General features: G+C 43.8%; 1 protein-coding gene across 3 annotated transcripts in view; it reads right to left on the minus strand.

Annotated features, from left to right (window-relative positions):
• LOC147032771 (galanin peptides-like) overlaps window positions 1–24645 on the minus strand; it is a 29577-nt gene that overhangs the window by 3243 nt on the left and 1689 nt on the right. Inside the window, exons 3-6 of one of the 3 annotated variants that reach the window (XM_085870667.1) lie at window positions 21619–21673; window positions 17237–17311; window positions 9941–10014; window positions 3333–3687 (exon numbers count right to left, since the gene is read on the minus strand). In XM_085870667.1, the coding sequence (XP_085726793.1) occupies window positions 3673–3687; window positions 9941–10014; window positions 17237–17311; window positions 21619–21673 (219 nt within the window). In that variant the 3' untranslated portion in view covers window positions 3333–3672. Of the gene's footprint in view, window positions 1–3332; window positions 3688–9940; window positions 10015–17236; window positions 17312–21618; window positions 21674–24645 lie in introns of those variants that run through there. The other 2 variants (XM_085870665.1, XM_085870666.1) reach the window with 2 other exon arrangements.

The raw sequence follows: 24645 nt of genomic DNA on the forward strand, positions 1-24645 counted from the left end.
GTGGCACTCAAAGCAGAATATACTGTGCTGTATCTATACTAATAAATGTATATGTGTGTGTCGCCTCCATACCTCCAAAACCATGAAACCGAGCAGCCTGAAACTTTGCATGCATACTCGGGGAACTCCAAGGAAGTGAATAACTGAAAATTGGGTGTTTGGGTTAATGAAAACACCCCCTTTTAAAGATAATTAACAGCCTTATTTAATTTGGCTTTGCCTGGTGTTGGCTTAATGGTTAGGGTGGTGGGCTTTGGATCCTAGGATCCTGATTTCAAATCCCACTCAGCTGTTGAATTAATACCAGGTGGGGTTAAGTCGACCTGCCATCCTTCCGAGGTCGGCAAAATGAGTGCCAGCATGCTGGTATATGGTGTCGGAGTGGCGACCCGTCCAAGATTATGCCCAATAGCCAAGGAGACTGCGTAGGCAGCACCAACGCTCTGCACAGAGTATGGTCCCAATCTCCTCGAGTCCTTATTTAATTATATCCTTTATCAGGTGCCATTCTTGGCCACATCACACTCTGGGGTCTTAAGATGTATCCTGGGTAACCTTGCTGGGGTGTGAAGCCACCATGTTTTTTGGCCTGCTCAACAATGCCTTGACTTCAAACAGGCCGCAACAATTTCTTAACGATATAAAAACCTTTTTTCACTTTCGTCACTCATATTATCGATTGCCTGTTCATCATAGCTATGAATTGCTGGGGACATTGTAATGCTCACAAACGCCCGGAGACGCCAGCGTTCGTGTCTTTATTTCATTTCTGCACATGCCATAACCTTGAGGTTCTCTTAAACTAAGCCGAATTACAAAATTTAAGATCCAGAAATGAACTTAGCAGCATTTACAACTCCTAAATAAAGTGTTCATATGTTCAATTCGGACATAATTATTTGATATTTCAGGCGTCTTCGGGAGGTGTATCTTTAATATGACGGTTCAGTGATTGCTAATCGCGTGCCGAGCGAGCCGTTATTTATCAACCGTTTCATTGGAGTGCTTAAGCTACTTTGCGAGAGCTCGACAATATTCGTATTGTATTATGCATGTTGATCGACTCGAACAAAATTCAGGGGCCACTTGCGTGCGTCAGCCACGTGTTGTTCTGCAGTACAACAGGCGGTGGTTGGCTCATTGAAAATGTGAAATTATATTTTACACGACATTTACCCTTTTTGTACGATCTTCCATTATATGACCCGTCACTTTGGCATTGGTAAATACAAATAAAAATTAAATGTTTCGTTTTCAAAAGTTTCTTCAACCATTTTGTGGAGTGTTTGATGAAGCCACTTGGCATACGTTATTCACACTTCAATGGCGATACCGCGGTTCAATACAGGAGGTAGGAAGATAAAATAAATTATATGATTACAATGAGTAAAAATTGCTTTTAGTTGTTATGAAGTTCATGAATCGCCACATCACGGCAGAAAAGTCGAGAGGTATGCATGCTCGCTCTGTGTAGCCTGGGTTCGAATCCCAACCCACTTTTGAACTGTCATCCCGGTGTTTCATCGGCAGAGTGATTCACCAATGTATGTGCCATCTCTTGGATGGATGTTAGACTGGGCGTCACATCTGACGAATCTGACGAATCTATCTATCTCTATCTCTATCTCTATCTCTATCTCTATCTCTATCTCTATCTCTCTCTCTCTCTCTCTCTCTCTCTCTCTCTCTCTCTCTCTCTCTCTCTCTCTCTCTCTCTCTCTCTCTCTCTCTCTCTCTCTCTCTCTCTCTCTCTCTCTCTCTCTCTCTCTCTCTCTCTCTCTCTCTCTCTCTCTCTCTCGCCTCTCTCTCGCCTCTCTCTCGCCTCTCTCTCGCCTCTCTCTCGCCTCTCTCTCTGTCTCTGTCTCTCCTCTCTCTCTCTCTCTCCTCTCTCCTCTCTCCTCTCTCTCTCTTCTCTCTCCTCTCTCCTCTCTCCTCTCTCTCTCTCTCTCACACCCCTTCCTCACACCCCTTCCTCACACCCCTTCCTCACACCCCTTCCTCACACTCATCCCTCCCACAGTGTGTATCAATGTTTGATGAAGCGTTGCTCTCCCTACCTTCCCCCTTCCTAGCACCACCCTGCCTCACTTCAAAAGGCAGAAGATCTCCTTGTGAGCCAATGGCTATCCATAGTGCCCAACTGTGTCTGTGGACGTCCTCCTGCAGTAGGGTTAAAAAAAAAAAATTAGATTGGTGGCAGGATTTGCACTCCGGCCGCCATAAACCTTTTCACTCCACAAAAACACGAGAAAAACGCAAAGAAAATTGAAAATCCACTCTGTGGGAGTCCCTCATGTGCAACTTCCCTCCACAGGGCAGCTCACCAGATGACAGGATTGGAGCAAAGCCTTCGGGACCCCCACTCTTTGATGAAAGGAGGAAAACCATGGAATAACCTTCCCGGAAAGATTGCGGTAGTGTGTGAAGGGGTGCTGTTGAGGTGTCCTCCACCAGACGGCGGTCTCCTTGAGTTAACTTGAGGCGGTCCCTTCGGGTGGGTGCCCAGAATGTCCTTTCTCTTAGAGAGGATGATCACCTGTCTCTGTTATCATCTGAGTTCAAGCGTTTGTACATCGGTATTGCAGCACTTTCTGAGGTTCAGAGACCGGATTGCGGCGAGATCATGGTGGGTGGTTACACCTACTATTGGTCTGGTCGCTCTGATGGTTACCATGCCCAAGGAGTTGCTGCAACAACAACCTCACTTGATAACACCTCGTGGGAATTCCTTTTTTGTTCTCAGTTTTCAAACCTTGCCTTTTCTCTGACAATGCAAGATTCATTGATTGTAAGAACAGCTTCATTATTCGTTTCTGGTCTTCAAATTGAAATCTTATTTGGCCTTATTTGGATGTTCCATGATTTCCTTGAATGGTGCATGATATCCAATGTGAATGAAATCTTTACATATTCAGAGGAAATACTGACAGTGTATTATATCTATGTGTATATTTTCAAATGTTTGTGTGTTTAGACGTTATTTTTTCACAGCCGAAGAGTTGCACCGAGAGGCCCCAAATTTTGGGTCAAGGTACTTCATGATCGGGGCAAGGTTTTGAGCTACCGCACGATGGCCTTGGCATTCGTTTTGAGGCCACCAAAGGCCACTATAAAGTGTAGATTGGAATGTGGGGTCAGGTATTGCTGCTACCAGCACACAGGAAAAAGCTAATCACCATCAGGCCAATAGCACCACAGCTTTTCAATGTCCAACACATCCTGAAACCACTACTGGGAAAAGCTTGATCACCCAGCTGGGCAGCGCAAGGTAGCCCTCCCCCCACAAGTAGTAAATATATGCAAAGTCTCGGAGGCAAAATACCATGGCAGGAAATCACTATATTAGTACAAATCATATTTTAATACTGGGATCGGGGCTCATGGAAGAGCTGCACAACAGGGAGCAATGGGTCAACTAACGTGAAGTAGGTCAGGGAAACAAGAGGACAATAACATGGTTGCACTCGAGCAAAAGGACAAAATGTTTGTTTATTGTTGAATTAAAATGAAAAAAACAAAATGTGTGGCCCAAGTGTTTATACGTAAATAAAGCACAACAACAAACATGTAAAGTTTTGTGTTCAAAAGATTGACATAAAAGTTGTTCATCAAGCTGGTGTTGCCTTGTCGTGAAGACGGTACGTTGATGGATCCGAAGCTGGACCAGATGCCTCAACGCGTCCAAGCCTACAAAAAGGGACACCACTTGTTCGAATAACAAACGATGACATTGAATGACTCCAATCCTCCAGTGGAATACGTGTGTGAAGTTTCATGTTAATCGGATGAGGTGCGTTTTTCTATCCAAGATGGCTGCCAAACCATGTGCCTTGTGATGTCATAATTTTCACTATGTATGCAGACATGATGGAAGATGATAGTTACAAATTTTCGCTTCGTTAGGTTATGTGATTCCAGAGAAAACATTATTTAATATTTTATCTTGAATCCAACATGGCTGCCAAACCATGTGACCTATCAATTAGAAAATATCAAAAGGCACCAGTTCACCACTTGCTTGATATGTGTACCAAATTTCGTAAATATATCTTGAGGGGATTTGTAGTTAAGCTCCGGAAACGAAATGTGACGGACGGACCACCAGATGGACGGATGGACGGACGGCCGGACCACCAGACGGACGGACGGACAGAACCCATTTCTATATCCTCCGCCAACTTAGTTGGTTGGCGGGGGATAATAAATCGAGGAAGATAGATATCTTAGCAACTACTTTCACGAAATATTAAAAAATATCCATGCACTGTTTCATGATTCTGATGAAATGATTTTTGGTTTAATGTTGAGATAAACAGGTTGTCGTTTTCGCTGGAATTGGAGGTCGATGAGTGAATGTGAATCTTTATTTTAAATTGTAGACATATTGTACTGTTGTGGTTACCAAATTCGCAAACCACCATTCAGGTCCCTTAGGTGAGATATCTCGGTAAGTATATGTGTAGCTAGGCCCAAACCCGTTGTCGAGAGGGAATAAATGTTATTCATGCGTGCTGCGACTCTTCAGGATAGCCGTTTTTCTTTTACTATCTTTATTTTGGACCAACCGCCATTGTTACCACCACCAACCACAACATCAACCACCCACCGCGGCGCCGCTTCACGTCACACCTCGCAACCGTCGCATCGCCACCGTTCTTGCGCCGCTTGTGGGTACCGGTGTTGGACTCGTGCAGGGCGCGCGCCGAACAGCGTGTACAAAACCACGGATTTTCCACTTCAAAAACGGATCAAAAACGACACACGCCCACTTTTGTTCCGTCCAATCGGTGAGCGAGGGGCGATTTGGCCCCGCCTCCAGGGCGTTGGAGGGCGATCGCTATATGCAAATTTATGGATCAAAAAGCATTCACGCCCACTTTTTCTCGGGCCAATGGGGAGCGAGGTGAAAGGTCGAAGGCAGGGGGTCAAAGATGAGAGAGCGAAGCCACGGGGCTTATATAAGCGACCGCGTTCGTCAAGAATATGAAGAGTTAAGACTTCGCAGTCGGTGGAGTTGGGAAGAAGAAGCAAGAAGGAGTTGGTCGTCGTCGTGTGCGTTGGAGTCGGAGCCAAGGGGACGGAGCTGTGGTGAGGCGGCGAGGGCAGACGAGGGGGTGCTCGCGTCGTGCCGGGAGCGGCACACCAGGGAGGCCGACGGCGCGACCTGGCCGAGGTGGACACGCTCGTCGCGGGACTCGAGGCAGAGTAGAAATCCTCTATACGCCGAGCATCAGCAACCCCCTCCTGTTTCCCCCCGCGCTGAGATAGTGCGACCAAGGGGGCCCCTTTCCCACCCCCTACCAGACACTGTCCGCGAGGCCCGCGGAGTTGAGGCACCATCGCCGCTCCGCGTCTCATCACCAGACGGGTAGGCCCGACCCGGTCTCGGCCTCAGGCCCGCCTCATCCTTGAGGGTGTTCTTTTCTCTTGGTTTTGGGTATGTGTTGTCGGCGCCGTCTGTGAAGTAAAATTGTATAAGTGTTGCCGTGTGCTCGCGTAATCGGTATTAGATCTGCATTGTCGCATTTGCTTTTTGTGTAAAATTGCATTGTGTTTCTTTTTCTTTTCTATGTGCTTTTGGTGGAATTGCATTGTGTTTTTCTTTTCCTTTTCTATGTGCTTTTGGTGGAATTGAATATGTGTGCTTTCCGTTCATCGCGAATAAATGTGCTTTGTGTTGAACTGTTTCCCGCTTCGCTTCGTCGTTTCTTTCATTGAATCCTCATCTTGCTTCACGTAAAGGGTTGGTAGTGGGCTGAATACGCCCGATAATTAATCGAACCGTCGAGGCCGACGATAACACCGCTCGGTTATCCCGATAGTACGGAACGGGTCGCTTAAGTGGCCCGTGTCCGAAGTCGACCTGCGGCGAGGTGCGATCGCCCGGTCTACCCTCCGTGTGGGTACTTAGGTAGGTCGAATTTGGCGAGCAACCCTATCCCACGCGGGGGCTGATTGGCTCGATCGCGGTGAGACCGAAAGGTCCACCCGTGACTGGTTCCCGGCGTTAGTCCGAGAGGGTCACGACTGGATTGTCCGTCCGGTGGGCGACGTGCCGCGATTCGAGTTACGTGGCCGTCAGCACGCCGGCGGGCGCGAATCCGTAACAGTACAACAGTCAGCAATGAATGTTTACTACCTCCATCACCTAAGGTGGACAGAGGTTGTGTTTTCACCTCTGTCTGTCTCTTTGACACTCAGCACAATATCTCAAAAAGTTTTGGACGGATCCGGATGAAATTTTGTGGACAGGCTGGGTGTGTGACAAGGAAGAACTGATTAGATTTTGGTGAAGATCCGAATCCAGATCGGGATACCAATTTTTAAAAATAATCTTAAAAGAGATTCTTCACCATTGAGCGAAAGGGCCAAAAATGATACATTAGATAGCACATTTCAAAACGGTGTGGACAAGTTATAACAAAACAAGGTGGATGAGTTGGGTCGGTGATAAGAACAAGCGGATTAGATTTTGGTTCAGGTCCGGATCCAGATCCGGACTATCAGTGAGATACAAAATGTAAACTGTTCAGCCTGGCGAAGGTATGAGTTCTACCGAGTGCCGCTCCATGTTTTTTTGTTTTTTTTCACCAATTATATTTTTACATGAATGAGAAGGAAATTAGGAGACAAAGGACAAATCAACATGGGTATACTTCATGGGAGTATAATCTGCGATCAGAACAAACATCATTCTGAAGTGAGTGCTGAGATAGCGTTGGAGTGTTTCCAGGACAGGTGTCTGATGCTCTGCTACAACCCATTTGGAGTCCGTGGGTGACATCATGGTAACTTGCGTTACGAGAGAGAGAGAGAGCGAGAGAGCGAGAGAGCGAGAGAGCGAGAGCGCGAGAGAGCGCGAGAGAGCGCGAGAGAGCGCGAGAGAGCGCGAGAGAGCGCGAGAGAGCGCGAGAGAGAGAGAGAGAGAGAGAGAGAGAGAGAGAGAGAGAGAGAGAGAGAGAGAGAGAGAGAGAGAGAGAGAGAGAGAGAGAGAGAGAGAGAGACTCCCCCATAACTCCAAAACCATGAAACCTAGTAGCCTGAAACCTGAAACATACTAAGGGATCTCCAAAGAAGTGCATCAATGAAAATTGGGTGTTCGGGTGAATGTAAGCACCCCTTTTGAAGATAATTAAAGAGTGCTCATCATCAACAACCAAGAACAGCCTTACCAAGATGGCAGCATGCCATCTTGGTCAGCCCGCTGTCACCGTGCAGGGGTCTTCAGCCGACATATTGTTTCGGCCTGCTCAAAAATGCCTTGACTTGGAACAGGTCGCAACGGTCTCTGTACGATAAAGCGCTCAAAATATAATATTTCTTCACTTTACTCAATCATATGCATGCCTGATCTTCATACCTACAAATTGCTGGATACATCACTCTTGTAGGTGCTATAGTTTTCAAATTAGGAGCTGGAGTGATTTTATGCATTTATGATGCGATTTTACACAATGGACTCCCACCGACTATGTATAAAATCAACATCTGTCTTCAGATTTGAGGATCGGAGCTCGTGGACTAAATTAGTGTCGAAATATTGAGTTAAATCTGAATATTTTTAGAAATGAGCAATTGCATTTACTTTAAGCAAGGCTACATATGCTCCCTCTCCTTCTCCATATTTACACAATAAAACACAAATATAAACGTGTGTTCTATTGTCTTAGTTAAATCTGACAAAATTTTAAAATGTAAGATAAGACAAGTAACCATGATAGTAAGAGTAATTACCGCCTCAGAGAGTTCCAGTTCCATAGTGGGGACACAGGGTACCAGCCGCAGTACGAGTCTCATCCCTCAAGGGAAGACAATGTTATAATCCCTTTAGAAAATATTAAGTGCTGTTTGAACCTATTTTGCACGAATGCCGCAGAAGGGGCTTGCAGTTTTACATCCATCCGAGGGACGGCAAACACATTGATGGATCGGCCTACATATGACACTGTACGAGGTTACCCCCCCCCCCCTTTCCGCTGAAGTCGCCCTACCAAGCTCAAGTTGAGAGCATTATGTGTGCAGTTCAGGGTATTACATAAGCATTTCATTCACCTGTGCTATCCCACGCTACTTCCAGTGTTAATTCATGGGCAAAAGTCTTCGTGTATGGCATGCACTGTCACTCTGCTAAACACAACCACAAATACATCCTATTCTCCTTAAATGTAATAACTAGTCGAGGGTTCGTAGTGGGCTTAATACGCCCGATAATTAATCGGAACCGTCGAGGGCGACGATAACACCGCTCGGTTATCCCGATAGCACGGAACGGACCGCTTAAGCCTGCGTCGGCGAGTCGGCCTGCGGCGAGGTACGATCGCCCGGTCGACCATCCGCGCAGATACTGAGGTAGATCGAATTTGGCGAGCAACCCTATCCTGCGGGGTGAGCAATTGGCACGGTCGTGGTGGGGTTAAACCCCCACCCGTGACTAGCTCCCGGCGTTGTTCCGAGAGGGTCACGACAGAATTGTCCGTTCCGGTGGGCGAGGCGGCCGCCATTCGAGTCGAGCGGCCGATTGCACGCCGGCGGGCGCGAATTCGCAACAATATATATATATATATATATATATATATATATATATATATATATATATATATATATATATATATATATATACACATATAAACGTCCAACGTTCAATCAAATTCGTGTTCGGAACTCCGCCACGTTGGTTCTCGCTGTCAAGGCAAAAACAGACATTTTGTGACCACCGTGGCTTAATATATTTTTGAATTGAATTCCGTTAATTTTCCACTTGAAAAGAACTCCACTTCAAGGTAAATATTTGTGGTTGTCGTTTTAGTGAACTTCGTGGGTTGCCTTTTTGTTTGGTTATGTGATTTATCTGGATCTGTGCTGTTCTTGTGGTTTCCTTGCTCACGACGTTTCATATGGGATGCTCATATGGGACACGGGATCACAAGCACTCCTATGGGAGGTTACCTGATGCTACGATACTGTATATATGCCTCCCCTCCTACCTCCCCTCTCTCCCTCCTCCTCCCCTCCTCCTTCCTGTCTCTCCCCTCATCCCCCCCCCTCCTCATTCCCTCCACCCTACTCGCTCCTTTATTTTGCAGGAAGTTGGCTCCTACCAAAAGAAGGAAATGTGCAAGAAGCAAACTTGACAAAAAAAACTACTTGCAAAAGATGCATTCAGAGTAGCCTTAACTCCTCAACAGCAAGAAGCAAGACCCCAAGCAAACACAGCAACAATGATTGCATTTTTTCTCCCATACCTATGATCTCCCAGTCATTATGTTGTACTTTAATCGGTTGTCTGTACAATCTGGTTCAGGAGGACACAATTCAAGCCTATGAAACCTTTGTCACTCCTGTGTGAAGCGGGGCCATCGCCATAAAATACAAAACACACAGGAAATTGTACTCTGTGTTGAGGCCTGTCCCACCTGTCTGTCTGTGTGTGTGTCTGTCTGTCTCTCTCCCCCCCCCCATTCCCTACCCTCCTCCTTTCTCCACCATCTCTCCCCCCTCTCTTCCCTCCCCCACCTCTCTCTCCCATCCCTCTTTCTTTCTCCTCCCCTCTCTTGGTATTCCCATCAGAGAAGTGATGGGTGGTATTTGCTCGTTATAATTAATTCAATTACTTTTGCCTTTATGTTTGTAAAAGTGACGAGTTATGTTACTGAGTAATCCCATAAGCATGGGGTTGAAGAGTAAATTTTGTTTTCTTTGGTGATAGAGCAGGATGGTTGACAGTGAATGGACTTCTTCCTTTGTGACTGATTACTTTTTGGACCTATTATTTCTCGTTTGTTTCAATGCAATGGCATGGCAAGTCATTCAAGTGCATTCCATCGTCCATATTCCATGACATCTCATTCGAATTTGCTGGACCATTGTTTATTCTGTAAGTATATCACCTAACAAGTAGATAAATATAATGTCCAAGCAGCAAGCATGCAGGGAGGCTTACCCCACGATGCACAAAGTTCAGAAAGTCAAACGGGAAGTGTGATGAATCAGGTGAGAACTCGGATGTTGTTTCACCTGCATAGATGTTGTGCACCACACAGACAATGATTAGACGTGACTTAAGGATTTACAAATTCCTCTCCACTGGACTGTACGACGCAGTTACTCCAGGAGCAAATCAACCATCTATCCTTTACAAAGTGCGGGAGCAACAAACTTGAGTTGTCAAAATAAACATTCATATTGAGAAAGTAACTACACCAAAGTAATTTTGTGGTTTACAAACTTTTACCATTGCCACTAAATAATAAGCTATTACTCATCAAAAGTCCAATTTTTGTACAATGTCCCACAGTAAGCCAAAAATCTGGTTAGATCCATCTAAAAAGGGTGGTGGAGGTCACTGGCATTTACTAGAGCAAGAATTGCAGATCACTACTCTTTCAACAGATTGCAAGTGCACCAATGTCAAAGTACAGGATCCGATCAGTGATTGCAATTTCTGAAGCCATGGCATAAGAATGCCGTTACGCTCGCAGCAAAGCGAATATAATGTGATTGACTGACTGCAGAAACTGAGTGTGGACTATTGTGTCAGTAAGCTTATCACGTGGTAACGAATCTCATAGTACATGTATCATGCGTAATTAAACGTGACTATGTATGTTGCATGGTATAATAAAAATATCAATGTCTATCAGATGGTAATAAACATGATGACTGACTACACTGATGTCACAGGCTATAATATTGTTGTGGAAATTACTTCTCGGGAGTCAAATGGCTTAGTATAGTTTAGTTATCTCCGCAGTTAATGCCGCAGAGCAAGCGTGAGGTGATGCAGTCATGATATTAGATTTGTGCCGCTTTATGTTAAGATAGACGATGTCCACCCTCTAAAAACCACCAATCCTTTGAGCCTGTATTGGATGTTTTACCCACTGGAATTTGTCCTTCATGTTCTTTTTAAGCATCTGATTGGCCTTGAAGTGCTAGTTTACATGGGAAGGTGCTGGCTAGTCCTATGCAGGGAAAGGGTGAGGGCCGTTCAGGTGACAAGTCGGAAGGAGGTGGTCCTCTCGCCCATCAAACGGGACACCAGGGCCAATAGTGAGTGCATGAGAGTGGAGGGGCACGGTACGTCACGGGTGAGGTGGGTGCCAGAGGCTACAAAGGTGGGTGCGCCGGGCGGAAGCAAAGGAGATGCCTTGAAACCGCATTGGAGGAAGCTGCATCGGGTTGCAGAGCTATTGCCAGAGCCATGGCGCACTCATCTGGCCACGCCTCTCCACCTCCTCGTAAGTGTCTGACTCTGTGCGAATTGTAGCTGCTGAAAGACACCTGTTGCAAGGCCGAGTGCCAGCTGCCACTGGCATTTGTTCCTGCTGTGTCCGGTAGGACACAGCAAGGGTATTTTCCCTGTCTTGTCTGCCTCATATCTGTTGTCAATCTATTGTGAAGTGACTGAGGCCTTAATATAAATAAGGTTCGCGATCGCTGGTCCGTTTATGGGTGGGTATGAATTGGTAGTGGGTAAGGGGTTTTATTTTTTGCCGTTATATTTGTTGTTTGGTCCTTTTACATTCCCTCGCCCATATACCATAACTCACAATTAAATATACCTGGTCTCGAGGTGAATGATCATGGTTGTCATTCGGCAAGTCCGTTTAAGGACTAATTGGTTACAGGCGAATGGCAGCCATAAAAAGACACTGCCATTCGCCCTCGCTGGCTTCAATCAACCAATAATTAGTGTGCAACACAGATAGCGCAATACATCGGCTGACTTCACTGGCCCACTGGCACGGTATCGGAGTGGATAGACCAGTGATTCAGCCCTGGCCCACTGGCACGGTATCGGAGTGGATAGACCAGTGATTCAGCCCTGGGCAGCCAAACCAGCTTGTCATTGCAGCTGTAGTTGATTTGGCCTGCCGGGATTCGCACCGAGCCACTGGGACAACCCACACAGATACAACGATATTTTATTATATTTATTTAACCACCGCTAATATTGCCATCTTCTGGTGCGGTCTGCTGGGGAAACCTTTTGACCCAAGTCCTTCACAAACTGCCTGGCCAGGACTGACATTCAACTAAAGGTTGCAGGAAGTTGGAATTTGTTCCAGGTTTCTGGTAATAACTTGCCTATTCTTCACAGAAGACATCATGGGATCACCATGGGATCTACCAAAGACCTATGCTAGCAGACAGGTCTCCAGTTCAACATTCGTCTGATGGACCGCACTCACACTGATGTGTCACTCTACCTATGAAACATCAGGCGAACAGTTTATAGCTGGGTTGAGATTAAAACCCTGGCCAGACATCTCACAGCTCGAGGATGAGCACACATGCCTCAAAGCTATCCTGCCAGCCTTAGGATGGATGAAATTTACTCAAGAATGCCAAATGTTTCGGAAAGAGCACATGCTCCCATTATAAAGCATACAAGGGAATCCATCGATAGGTTAAAAATAATCTCACAAAACACACCAAGTATTACATTTAGTGAATATGATTTAGGAGTGATACTAGCACTGAAGATACTGAAATTAATTTGTCTCAAAAATGTGACATCAATGCAATAATGAGCCAATGCACGGTGCAGGACACTTACCGTTCATTATGTCAAAGGGAGATTGGAAATGAGCAATAAAAATACAGGATGTTCTCGATACGACTGAATGCACACTCATGTGTGAGTTTGGTAGCCTGGGTTTGAATCTCGGAAAGCTATAAACTGTCATCGGGGTATTTTGCAGTCAGGGAGATTCATAAATGTTTGCGCCATCCCTCGGATGGACGTCAAGCCGGAGGACCTTGTGTTTGCCAGCGCTGGTAGTTTGTGGATGTTGAAGATCCAATAGTTTTTTTTTCACGGAGAGTCGGTGAGTTGTTGTCGGAATCCTGAATAAATTTGTAATTCATCCTCTACCCCAGGGGTCTCCAACCTGCGGCCCGCGGGCCACGTGCGGCCCCTTAGACAGATTTATGCGGCCCGCGGTGCCATGTTAAGTTTACATTACAATGCGGCCCGCGATACTGCCAATTTGTCAGGGTCGATGATCAAAGCGTTCTGTAATTTTTATTAGGATTTTGATTCATATTAGACACGTGTTTTTAACACGATTATTCATTTATCATATTCGTTGGCAAGAAAAATATATTTAGCACTAATTTTTGTTTAAATTTCCGCATATTAATTCTATATTTTTTGGGGGGGGGAATTTAGCGTCCTTTTTTGGGGGTGCGGCCCTCCGCCCCTCACCACCTTGGTGTTGTGGCCCTCCGCCCAAAAAGGTTGGAGACCCCTGCTCTACCCTAAGGGGGGCACTGCATCAGCGATGCACTCTGTGCTCCCAGCATTGATGACACCAGTAGACACTTACTGTGCTTGAATGAATGAAAAAGAATGTGGTTTTAACTTCAGTTATTGTACACCGCTCCTTCCCAAATCCATATCCAGGTGATGCATGACGTCATCGTTGGGCTCGAAGGAAGACAGTACTCAGTTTTTACTCTGTTTGTTTTCTTGCTTTCTTTCTTGTTTGTACCAGCGATGATATTTGAGCCATCCTTTGTGCTAGGAAGCTGATATTTTGGGACAAAAGTGATGATTTGCTTTGACATAAACGATATTTTTCATTTTTTGATTAATTAATTAAGTGATTAATTACTTAATTATTATAGATTTATTAATTAGTTATTTATTTTCTTTCTCATCCGGACCATATCTCAGGCACCTTGTGAGCGAGGAAGCTGATATTTGGACACGACAGTGACCAGGTGATTTGGCTACGAAGGGTATTTTTGATTAATTAATTAATTCGTTAATCTTTCATTTTTTGATGAATTACTTAATTTTCAAAACGTTACAGATTCGGATGAAATGGTGGTGGTTTTGGTATGGTATTTGACAATTGTTTGAGAAATCAATTATTTTACGATTATTATTTATTTTAATTACGCAATTAATCAATGCATCAATCAATGATTGTACACCGCTCCGTCCCGATTCTGTCTCCATGTGCTGCGCGGTGACATTGACGGGGCGCCTTCGGCGGGTGCCCCGTCAATGTCGCGCGCTGGAGGATTTGTTATTTATTTATTTGGCATGGTGGAGGTGTACTTTGAAGGTACCTGTACTTGTGGTTAATGTAGCCAATATTAACCTTCAGTATCTATGAGTCTACCACAGACAAAGGTGAGAAAGTTTAACAATTGCTTATGTTTTGTCATCTCTAGTCATCTGACAGCGTTTTGGTATGCAATGTTTGGTGTGTTGGAAATTGTGGTTGTAGTTGAATTATGTTTTCCTTTTTGTTTGAGGAATCTAAAGCCAAGCCAACATGATATTGGAAATGGACGTCAATGTAGAGATTTTTTTTTTCATATCGCCTGTGTATTGTTTTTTTGGGGTGATGCCTATTTCAGGGTGGCCAAAGAAATTAAAATTTCTATCCTTTCGGCACGAATACACAATTCCCTCGATGGCCGTTTGAGTATGTACCCTTCTCTCTACTCTTGTCTGGCAAATGGAGAAATTTTTTTCTGGAAAGACTTTCAGGCATCGCAACATAATCGCATTCACATCTGCCGCCTGGTTGAGCATTGTGTTCCCAAATGGAGAGAATTTTTTTTTCTTCCAGGAACAATTTTCTTTGTTTGGCGATACATTTTGAAGGCCACGACAAGGGAAGAACATTATCGCACATCCTTCTTCACATTTCAAATAAGTTTCCTGCTAATGTCGAATGATCATACACTGTAATTTAAAATAATCCTACCAATACAGGGTGCCTCAGAATTATGTTACCCCATTTGGCTAAGCTATAAATTGGCCAAAAATTATTCAAGACAGGAACTTCTTTGCACGGGGGAAGCAGAATATCAAATTTGTAAGGCCAAATGCTCAAAGTGATCACCAGCAACGCCTCGGCATTTTGAAATGCAATGACAGACATCTACAATCGTTTCTGCGTAATATACACAACATACAATGGGGTAACATCATTCTGAGACACCCTGGAAATGTTGGATGCGGTCATGGTCTCGTTGGCAATAATACTTTTTGGAAGGTCGCATTAGTCCCAGCATTTTTAATGACATGCTAAATCCGGTGTGGTGCCAGGTGGTGGCTTAACAGTTAGGCGGTAGGATTAGGACCTCAGGATCCTGAGTTCAAACTGGCCAGCGATGCCAAAATAACACCACATGGTACGACTCAGCCTGCCATCCTTTCGAGGTCAGCAAAATGAGGACCAGATTGCTGGACAAAGTGGACTAACCGAATATATATTATAAGGTGCCTTGCTTAAGTTCTTATGGTCTTGAGTTTGAGCCCCTGTCGTGCTGTTCAAATAATACCAGGTGGGTTAACACAGTCTGTCATCCTTCCGAGGTCTGTAAAAAAAGTCCCAGTTTATTGGGGTAATAAGCCACTTGAGTATCCTACGTCAGAGTGACAACCCATCAATGATTGTACTCCTTAGCGAAAATGAAACTGCCTCGGCAGCCCTATGCGCCTCACAGCGTGAAAGGAATGGATATATTACATATATGTTAGAGGGGGTGGATTATTGCTGTATCCTTCCTCTTCTCTATCCAGAGTGAAGTGGTCCATAAAATTGAGAATAAAATTCTCTTCCCGGTATTGGCTGGGGTACAATCACACGGAGATGTACAAGGCTGTAGCTCTGCTAAGCTCATGCCTAACAGGCAGAGCCTATGCAACTGTTTAGCCAGAACATGTACACATGTTTCAGGAAACTCCATAGTTATCCAACCTGTTTTAATTGTATTGAACACAACATGTTTCAGCTATGGTAAAAATAAGGGAGCAAGGTGAACATCAGAGCCATTCTTTTTCTACCACGCGCACATGATTTTCATGTAACATCGTTGTAGCAAGAACTCTGTAGTGAGACAGTCATTTGGTTGACATCATGAACTGCCCAACCACCTGTCAGTGTTGTTAGTATTGAACATCTTTACCTGATGAAGGCTGCTCGAGGCACATCCATTTGAGATCAGCATGGGTAGCCGAAACGTGTTTTTTGTTGGACAATAAAAAGAGGTTGGAGTACTTTTTTTGTATCCAAAATCGAGGCTCGTGGAAGAGGTAGAACACAGAACAGAACAGCTAGAACACAGTGGAAAGTGGAAAAACACACCAACAACAGGGTAGAGGGGCACAACAAAGGGACACTTGGAGGAGGAATTGGTGAAGGGAAGAATGCTGGAGACACGCTCAGCACAAGTAAGGGGCTGAAAAAACAAGAGGTGAAATCCAGGGATGAAAGACCATGGATAATGGAGAAAACAACAATATAGAAAGGAAGGAATGTATATGTTTGGGAGGGAGGGGGTGCGTGGCTCATGAGGTCATGCATAAGGATAGGATATGATTTGAGGATGAAGGGAAGAGCACACTTGAAGCCCTGTCGTTGGTCAACCATGAGCTCAACCAAATTGTCACGACCTCCCTACAGTTCCCATCGCACTACTTGGACAAGAAGCCTTTTAAATCTGATGAGGCTGAAGCAGGATCCAGGTATTGATGGTTGAAATTCAATAAGAAGAGTTCAAGGTTGGTACGAATGGACCTCAGATTTGATGTTCCACATGCAACTATAGAGTTTCTTGAATTAATTCTCAACTGACAAAACTTACTCAAATAATTAATTATTTACACATCTAGTGGGGGCAAGTGGGGAGGGATTTTCTCTCCAATTTTTCCGAACAGGAACATCTTGCTCCACCTTCCTCATCAATCATCAATATTTATAAAAGGAGCAGTGTCGGTCTATCTGTTTATCGTGTTATAACTTGAGAATGGATTAACGGATTTCAATTAATCCAACGACGGTTGATTCAGCGAACTCCCATGAAAGTATGTGATGCCAAATAATAATAATAATAATAATAATAATAATGATGATAATAACAATAAAGGTCGGTTTGTATATGGGTACATGGGTACACATGGCGAAACTGAAAACGACAACTTGCACCGCTGGTTATCCCCGCACGGAGGGCAGGATTTCCCAGAAATCCTTTTCTCTTCTTGCCCCATCGATATTATCCATTGCAGCAAAGATTGGTATTGCCATCAGCAAAGCGACGGGTCTGAAACATGCTAGTTTTCCATTAAAAACACTTCCTTCGAACAACCATTTGTGCTTTGAGACCTCGATATAAACGAAGTGTCCATTGATTGTTCAATGTGAAAAATGCAAGTGTGAGCTCACATTTTAAACAATGGTGGGGTGAATTGTCTAAATGGAACACATACCTTTTTTGACTGCCTTCTGCATGAATTCCCGCTTTCCAACCAGCCTGTTGAGTAGCTTGCGATGGTTCAGAGCTGCTGCAACATAGCGCCAAGGAATCAGGCCAGAAAATGATTCAAAGGGTCAATTCAATGATCCTAAAAATCCTGAACGAAAGGCGTCAATGAGATTTTAACATAGTAAGGTTACTCATCTGATAGTGCACATCATGTGTCGATGATTGTAAAAAAAAAAAAAAATAATTGCTGAATGCATCAGCATCACACAATGATTTTCACACAACATATGTTTGTTTGTTTTTCCTGTTTGGCTCCACTAGATTTGAAAAACGTTGTGGAAACCACTCAGTTTTTCAGCATTAAGGAATGAGATCAGTCATATAAGATACTTTGCCAATATAGTGGGGCAACTTAGCATAACAATTGTGCATTTTGTGAGGAAAGCATCAGATTTGGCACACTAGTAGCCTAACATATTATGAACAGATTTGGATATTGGGCCATCTCAAATTCAGCCGCTGATGGCTGTGGCAGCCATTTTCCACTGCCATCAAAAATTTTGAGATGGCCCAATATCCAAATCTGTTCATAATATGATAGGCTACTAGTGTGCCAAATTTGGTGCTTTCCTCACAAAATGCACAATTGTTATGCTATATTTAGCTAAGTTGCCCCACTAATAGTGATTCGTCAAGCATATGACTGATCCAATAGCACGAAACACAAGCACACTCTTGCAGCATCATTATCATCAATGTACCATACTCCGTACAGTGTCATTGCTGCAAAAGCAGTTTCCCGACAAGGGTTACGGTGTGTGGTTTGCCACTGCCTTTCCAGTAGTCAGTCAAGGCAAGAATTTGTAATTTGTTCATGGTGTTGGCTCTTTTATGGAGAAAGTAGCTTGCCTACTCTTTGAGAAGGACACTGGGATTTTTAGCGTGCGGCAACTCATGCCAGCAGGTGAGACTCCCAGTTGAACGTCCATTGATGAATTGTTGTTGATAGACCACGATTCCTCCTGATGACTCCATCTTTTCTCTTTACTTCTTTGGGTTCCTTTTGATGACTCCAATGCAGTATTTGGTGTTCCATTTCATTCTCATAGAATGAATCGAGAGAGAGAGAGAGAGAGTGACAGTTTATATCTGCTTCGAGATTCAAACTCAGGTGAAGACAGCTTAGATGTGAGCGGAAGCACCAAGAGGTCTATGACATCCTTCCAGCCCATCCCTCACTTTAGGAAACCCAAAATTCTTCTGAATGCTCTTCCTCTTATTCATAAATGTAAATACAAGTCTGCTTCATCAAAATATGAGGTTACAAATGTTTGGGTTCTTTTCATCATCATCATCTGTTCGAGTGAACCCAGGTGGACCTTCCAATTGCTCGTCACCCGGTCGACTCAAATCGCTACAGTAGCGGTCGCAACTCCTACTGGTGAGAGCACAGGTACAAACACTAGGGTTCTTTTAATCTACAGCATTAATAAATTAATCATTCATTGATTTTGATAAATCTCAAAAAGATTAATCAGGTTGTCTCTAAACTCAGCAATACACGCATTATAAACCCTCAATTTGTGCAATCAGTAATGAAAGAAGTGACTTAGTAACCTCAAACTCTAAACTCGACACAGATCTTTGCCACACACAGAAAACACAGACATCGGAGGATTTATCTCAGCAGAGCTCTGATCGTTCTCTACTTTGGACGATACGACGCACGCAACAGGTATGAATTTGTATCGGAGCAGGGAGAAAGATGGCGTGTGCGATGGAATTGGGTGATCTTTGGCTAACAGTTCAACGAGCGTGGTTTATCAGAACACTTCCTCGTGCCAGACAGCACCCAATCGCACATAAACCGCCATCAGAAACAAATGGAAGACCAAATCCTGCATTGGAGTCGTCAGAAGGAACCCGAAGAAGTAAAGAGCAAAGATGGAGTCATCGGGAGGAACCAGGATAGGATACGGGTTTCAGTCGCTACTCCACTACCCGCAAACCCATCCGGGTGCAGCCAAGTGAGACTTACAGAAAAAAAAATTCTGCAATAATTCACTTCTCCGTTATTCCAGAGAGGAACAGCGAGTAAAAGAGATGAAAGAAAATAAAAAGGTAGAATTAGGATGAACAAAGAGAATCAGCTTGATAAATCACATTGTGAAAAAAATTTTTTAGAAAGAAATGTGAAAGGAACAAAGAACAAAGATGTGGGGAAGAACCTGGATAGATAGATTTCAGCAGTTACTCCCCAGGCTCAAAGGAAGCAACAGGTACAAGCTACTCACTGCGGAAGCATCACCCGCAGGTGCCGCAATCATGTGCAGTACGGCCAGATTTCATGAGCGTTGTCTACAGTGGAAATTAAGGTAAATTACAGTGCCCAGCTTCACCCAGAGGTCATCTCAATGTCGCCTGTTCAGCATAGCCCACTGGAATGGGATTGCTTCCAGATAGCACGACATGCAGACTCAAGCAGCAGGCTGCAGCAAATCTCAGCCGCTCCCACTCTCCGCAAACTCCTCGCCCCAACCCAACCCCTGTCCAGTGTGTGTCGTGGCATGGTCTTTTCTGGACAGACGTTACACACAAAAGCCATGCATTCTGGTCCGAAAGCCAAAACGCAATTTATGTCATGAAATAACTGCTTTCCTGTTGTCCAAATTAGTCTCAACTCCATGTGAGTGCATGTCCACTTTTGTGGGGAGAGAACATGGCAAAATGGAGCCAAAGGAATTCATAGAAACAAAAAAAATACTTGAAGGTGTTGAATTGAGTGTGCTTTCACGAGATTTTGTTTTGGTTCAGCTGTATGAATAGCCCATCCAGCTTAGGCGGGTTATAAAAATGAAGGTCTTCAATATGAAAGAATCAGATGAATGAATACGTGGATTTGACATTCGTTATGCATGATTGAGTGAGTAAGCAATCACAAAACATCTTCACATTATTCAATCTTTCAGATTTCTTTCCTCGGAGAAGCTCGGGTCATGGCACGAATCAAATCTATCAACAAGCAAGTGTGCGAGCAAGCAGCGAAACGCAGAGAAAAATCAGATCAACATGGAGCTCAGCGCACAGGTTTAACACATCGAAGTCTCATCCCTATCACAAATCAAAGCTTTCCTTATCAACAGGCTCTTTGCTTTGATGGCTGTCGGGATGGCCTGGAGGTATGCACACTCGCCTCTAAGCTATCTAGTCTGGGTTTGAATCCCGACCTCGCTATAAACTGTCATCCCGGTGATTCACAGGTACGGCTATACATCAATGTGTGTGCCATCCTTCGGATGGATGTTAACCCGGGCGTCCCGTCTGCCCGTATTCGTTGGTGGACGTTAAAGATCCACGTAGTCCTTTGTGAAGAATTGGCGAGCCATCGCCGACACCTTGACCAAATTACAAATTCTTGCCCTGACCTCAGCCAATGATGCTACCCCACAGCCTCGTGCTCCATACAAAAGAATAAGAAGATTGCTTTGACACTCTGGATACTTTCTCAAGTTTACGGCATCTGGATAGGGTTAAAGCCACAAAGACACAGAATGAAAATAACCATTCACAAATGTTGGTGATCCAGCCCAAAATATGATGCCTCTCTCCAATACATTATGGATGTTTCCCTGGACTTCTAACCTCGAGTGCTAGAATGGCAAGATGGAACTTTCTGGTCATATCGAGAATATTTTGTAACAATCAATTTGCCCCGATGGGGACAATACCTTGAAACCACATGTCTACATGATCACAGGGTAATGCCGTCGATAGACTGCCTTCCAACGTCATATAAAAGGATTACGCACTATTTTTTTTAATACCTACGACAAACCTGGGGTTCACAACAAATGTGGATACGGTGGTTTAGTGGTGATCACACTGGCCTGTAATCAAGTCGAACGTAGTAGTAGTAGTAGTAGTATGAAGGATTTCGAATGTAAGCTTCTGGAAAGCCGGATAGTCTCAGGACAGTTGCCGTGTTGCTATGACCCTGAGATTGTTGATTCAAAACCCACAAGGCTCAACAGTGACATTGAGAGAGAAGGTAGTTTGTCCACTTCACCCGGTAATGTCTACATTTGATGGCAGTCCACACTTCACGGTTGATTGCTCAATGCCTCGGACAAAGTTGGTACGGCGACCAAATTGTTAGATAGCTACGAAAGGTAATTCTGCTCACAACCCCCTCCCGATGAAATTAAAGACATCAAATTGAACCGCAGAAAAATCTCACAGTCACAAATACATTCAGTAACTTTTGAATCAATATCAGTTTGATAAATCACAATAGTTTCATGGCCAGAGACCGTTCATGTGCTTTGAGTTGCTTGTGAAACAAACGGTGTACATCATTCACCACTGATGAGCCATCTTTAAACATACCTGGGCCCAGCAAGTACCCGACACTGTTCAGCGTCCACCCTCGCTTTTCTTTTGGCTGGAACATCACCGATAGGGGGAATTCAAAGAAAGAGGGGGGAGTGTGTGTGTGTGTGTGTGTGTGTGTGTGTGTGTGTGAAGGTTGGGTGGGGTGGGACGGTTGTCCACAGAAGAAGGGCAGAGAAGGAAGGACGTGCACTTAAAATCCACAACAACCAGTAGATACATCATGAAACTATCATTTAATAACAGCACCTTATTTACATGGCAAGAGTATTTATAACTAGCATTGATACAATATATGTCTGGTGTTGGCTTAATGGTTGGGATTGTGGGCTGGGGTCATAAAGTCCTGAGTTCAAATCACGCTTGGCTGTTGAGTTAATAGCAGGTGGGGTTGACTCATCCTGTCATCCTTCCGAGGTCGGCTAAATGAATAGCAGCTTGCTGGGATGATCGAGCCATTCGAGTATCCTGCGTTGGAGTGGTGACCCATCCAAGATTGTGCCAAATATCCCAGGAGACTACTTTGGCAGCACCGACACTCTGTATAGAGTATCGTCCCAATGGATGGATGGATTGATTGATACAATGTTGATAAAATATTGCCGACAAGCACATGATATTGACAACTGATGCGGTGAGCAGATTGGGAAACAGTTGCTCAAAAGTGACCCAACACTGATAGCCCTGATAACAAAACCTGAAAATAGCAATAAGATGTAAGATAGTATGGATCCCAACCATGAGTGCAGGCTCCAGGAGGCCAGTGACAGCATCAAAGTGCAATAAAGGAAGGTGATACAGGCTCGATCTAAGATGAAGAGAATGTTCAGCAAGTCAACTCAGTAGAGGAGAGGCACACCAATGGCAGCGGCAAATGAATGGGAATGAAAGAGATGAGTTAGGATGAGAGGAAAGAAAATGATGAGGAAGAGGATGGGAATGGGAAGCGTAGAATACCCTGGAAGAACGAGCTGGTGAACAAAAATAACGGAAACTAGAAGGGAACTCAGGAGAGCGCATCCCTCCGCCAGACTGATTAGTTTACATTTTGTATCCCACTGATAGGCCGGATCTGAATTCGGACCTGAACTAAAGTTTAATGAGCTTGTTGTTGTCATTTAACCAACTCGTCCACCAAGTTTCATCCGAGTCCATCTTTAACTTTTTTAAATGTCGTGCTTTATATTATTTTAGCCCTCTCAATGGTGAAGAATGTCTTAAAAATTATAGGATACGGATCTTCATCAAAATCGAAGCAATTCTTTGTTATTACATACCCAATCTGCCCAGCAAGTTTCGGCCAAATCCATCCACAACTTTTTGAAATATCCTGCTATATGTCGTTTTAGCCCAATCACTCAATGGTGAAGAACCACCTAAAAAAAATTTCTCTGATCCAGATACGGATTCGGATCTTCACCAAAAATCTAATCATTTCTTCCTTGTTACATACCCAACCTGCCCACCACGTTTCGTCTGAATCAGTCCGCAACTTTTTGAGATATTTCGTTCACAAACAAACAAACAAACAAGCAGTCATAGACTGGTACTTACGAAATCGTCAACTTGACCTCTGACCTTGTCTAATAAAAGCTGTCTCTCGAGAAGGTAGCGACGCAAACCAGAAGTTTCTTCGATGATTCTGTACCAAACCTCTCATAAAACATCTGATTTTTACCAGAATTTCGACAACCGAGTGTTAAGCATACTTAACCGTTACCAAAAGTGAAAACAGAATTGCGATCCGAGTTAAAACGAACTCGTAACGTCGACTGAAGCAAAAATCTCCATTTCTCCACACAATTATTTAATATTATTTTATCAAAGTCAGAAAACCGTAATATTCGGCCATCCACCAACAATCTTTGCATAATCCGACGGCTTAGCGAGTCAGGCATGCGACGATAACATTTATTGGGATAATGACAAGAAGTAACAAACAAGAAAAAGATGTTGTGCAGAGTACGGTACTTGCAAAATCCACCCCCCCCCTCTCCAAAGGTTGTCATGGATACATCACATTGTCAATTTCATTAAGATTAAAATTGACACTCTTAATGAAAGCTCAGGTCAATCGGATGAAAATTGATTATTTTTCAGATTGAAATTGATTTTAGAAGTTTGACCTTGAGTTGCCCTTTGACCTTTTGACCTCAAAAATAGTTCCTTTCCAAATTCTGTGATGCAATATGCAAATCCTGTTCAACTTTCAAATCAAGCGGATGAAAAATGACGATTTTCGAAAATTGACCTCAAGATGATCTTTGACGTTGAAATCAATCGGCTTCTCAGTTGAGACTACCACGACAACTTGGTAAAGTTTCATGATGATCGGTTTAAAATTGTGACCTGTAGGCGATTGACAGACAAACAAACACAGACACAATCGACTGACCAATATACTTGAAAAATCTTCGATTTTGCAAGTAACAAACAGACAGACAGGGGTGAAAACATAAGCTCCATCACCTTCAGTGGCAGAGGAAATAAAAGTAAAGGCCCAGAACTTCATCCAAAAGAAACAACCAAAAAAAAAAAAACGAACAACAGACCAGTAGAGAGAAAAAAAAACTGAGCACAAACACCTAAGACAATCCTCCGAAGTAAACAAACGTTGATTCAAAAAGACAATACATTTAAAAGAAAATAACAGACAAAAAAAAAAAGAGTTGGTGGAAAACGTCCTGGCCTTCCCAACAGAAAAATGGCACCGCCATTAAAAATGAAAATGGAAAGACAAAGAGAACTCAATTGGAAGAGTGCATATCTCTGCCAGGCTGAACAGTTTCGATTTTTTATCCCACTGATGGGTCGGATCTGAATCCAGATCTCAACCAAAATCTAATCAGCTTGTTCTTGTCACCTAACCAACTCATCCACATAATTTTGGCATAACTCGTCCATAACTTTTTGAGATATCATGCTGTAAACCGTTTTGGCCCTATCTCTCAATGGTGAAGAATTAGTTTAAAAATTCTTGTATCTGGATCCGGATCTTCACCAAAATCAAATCAGTTCATCTTT

The sequence above is a fragment of the Eptatretus burgeri genome, chromosome 2, assembly GCF_056783735.1.
Source record: "Eptatretus burgeri isolate ZD-2024b chromosome 2, Ebu_testis_v1, whole genome shotgun sequence".
In the NCBI taxonomy this organism is placed as follows: domain Eukaryota; kingdom Metazoa; phylum Chordata; class Myxini; order Myxiniformes; family Myxinidae; genus Eptatretus; species Eptatretus burgeri.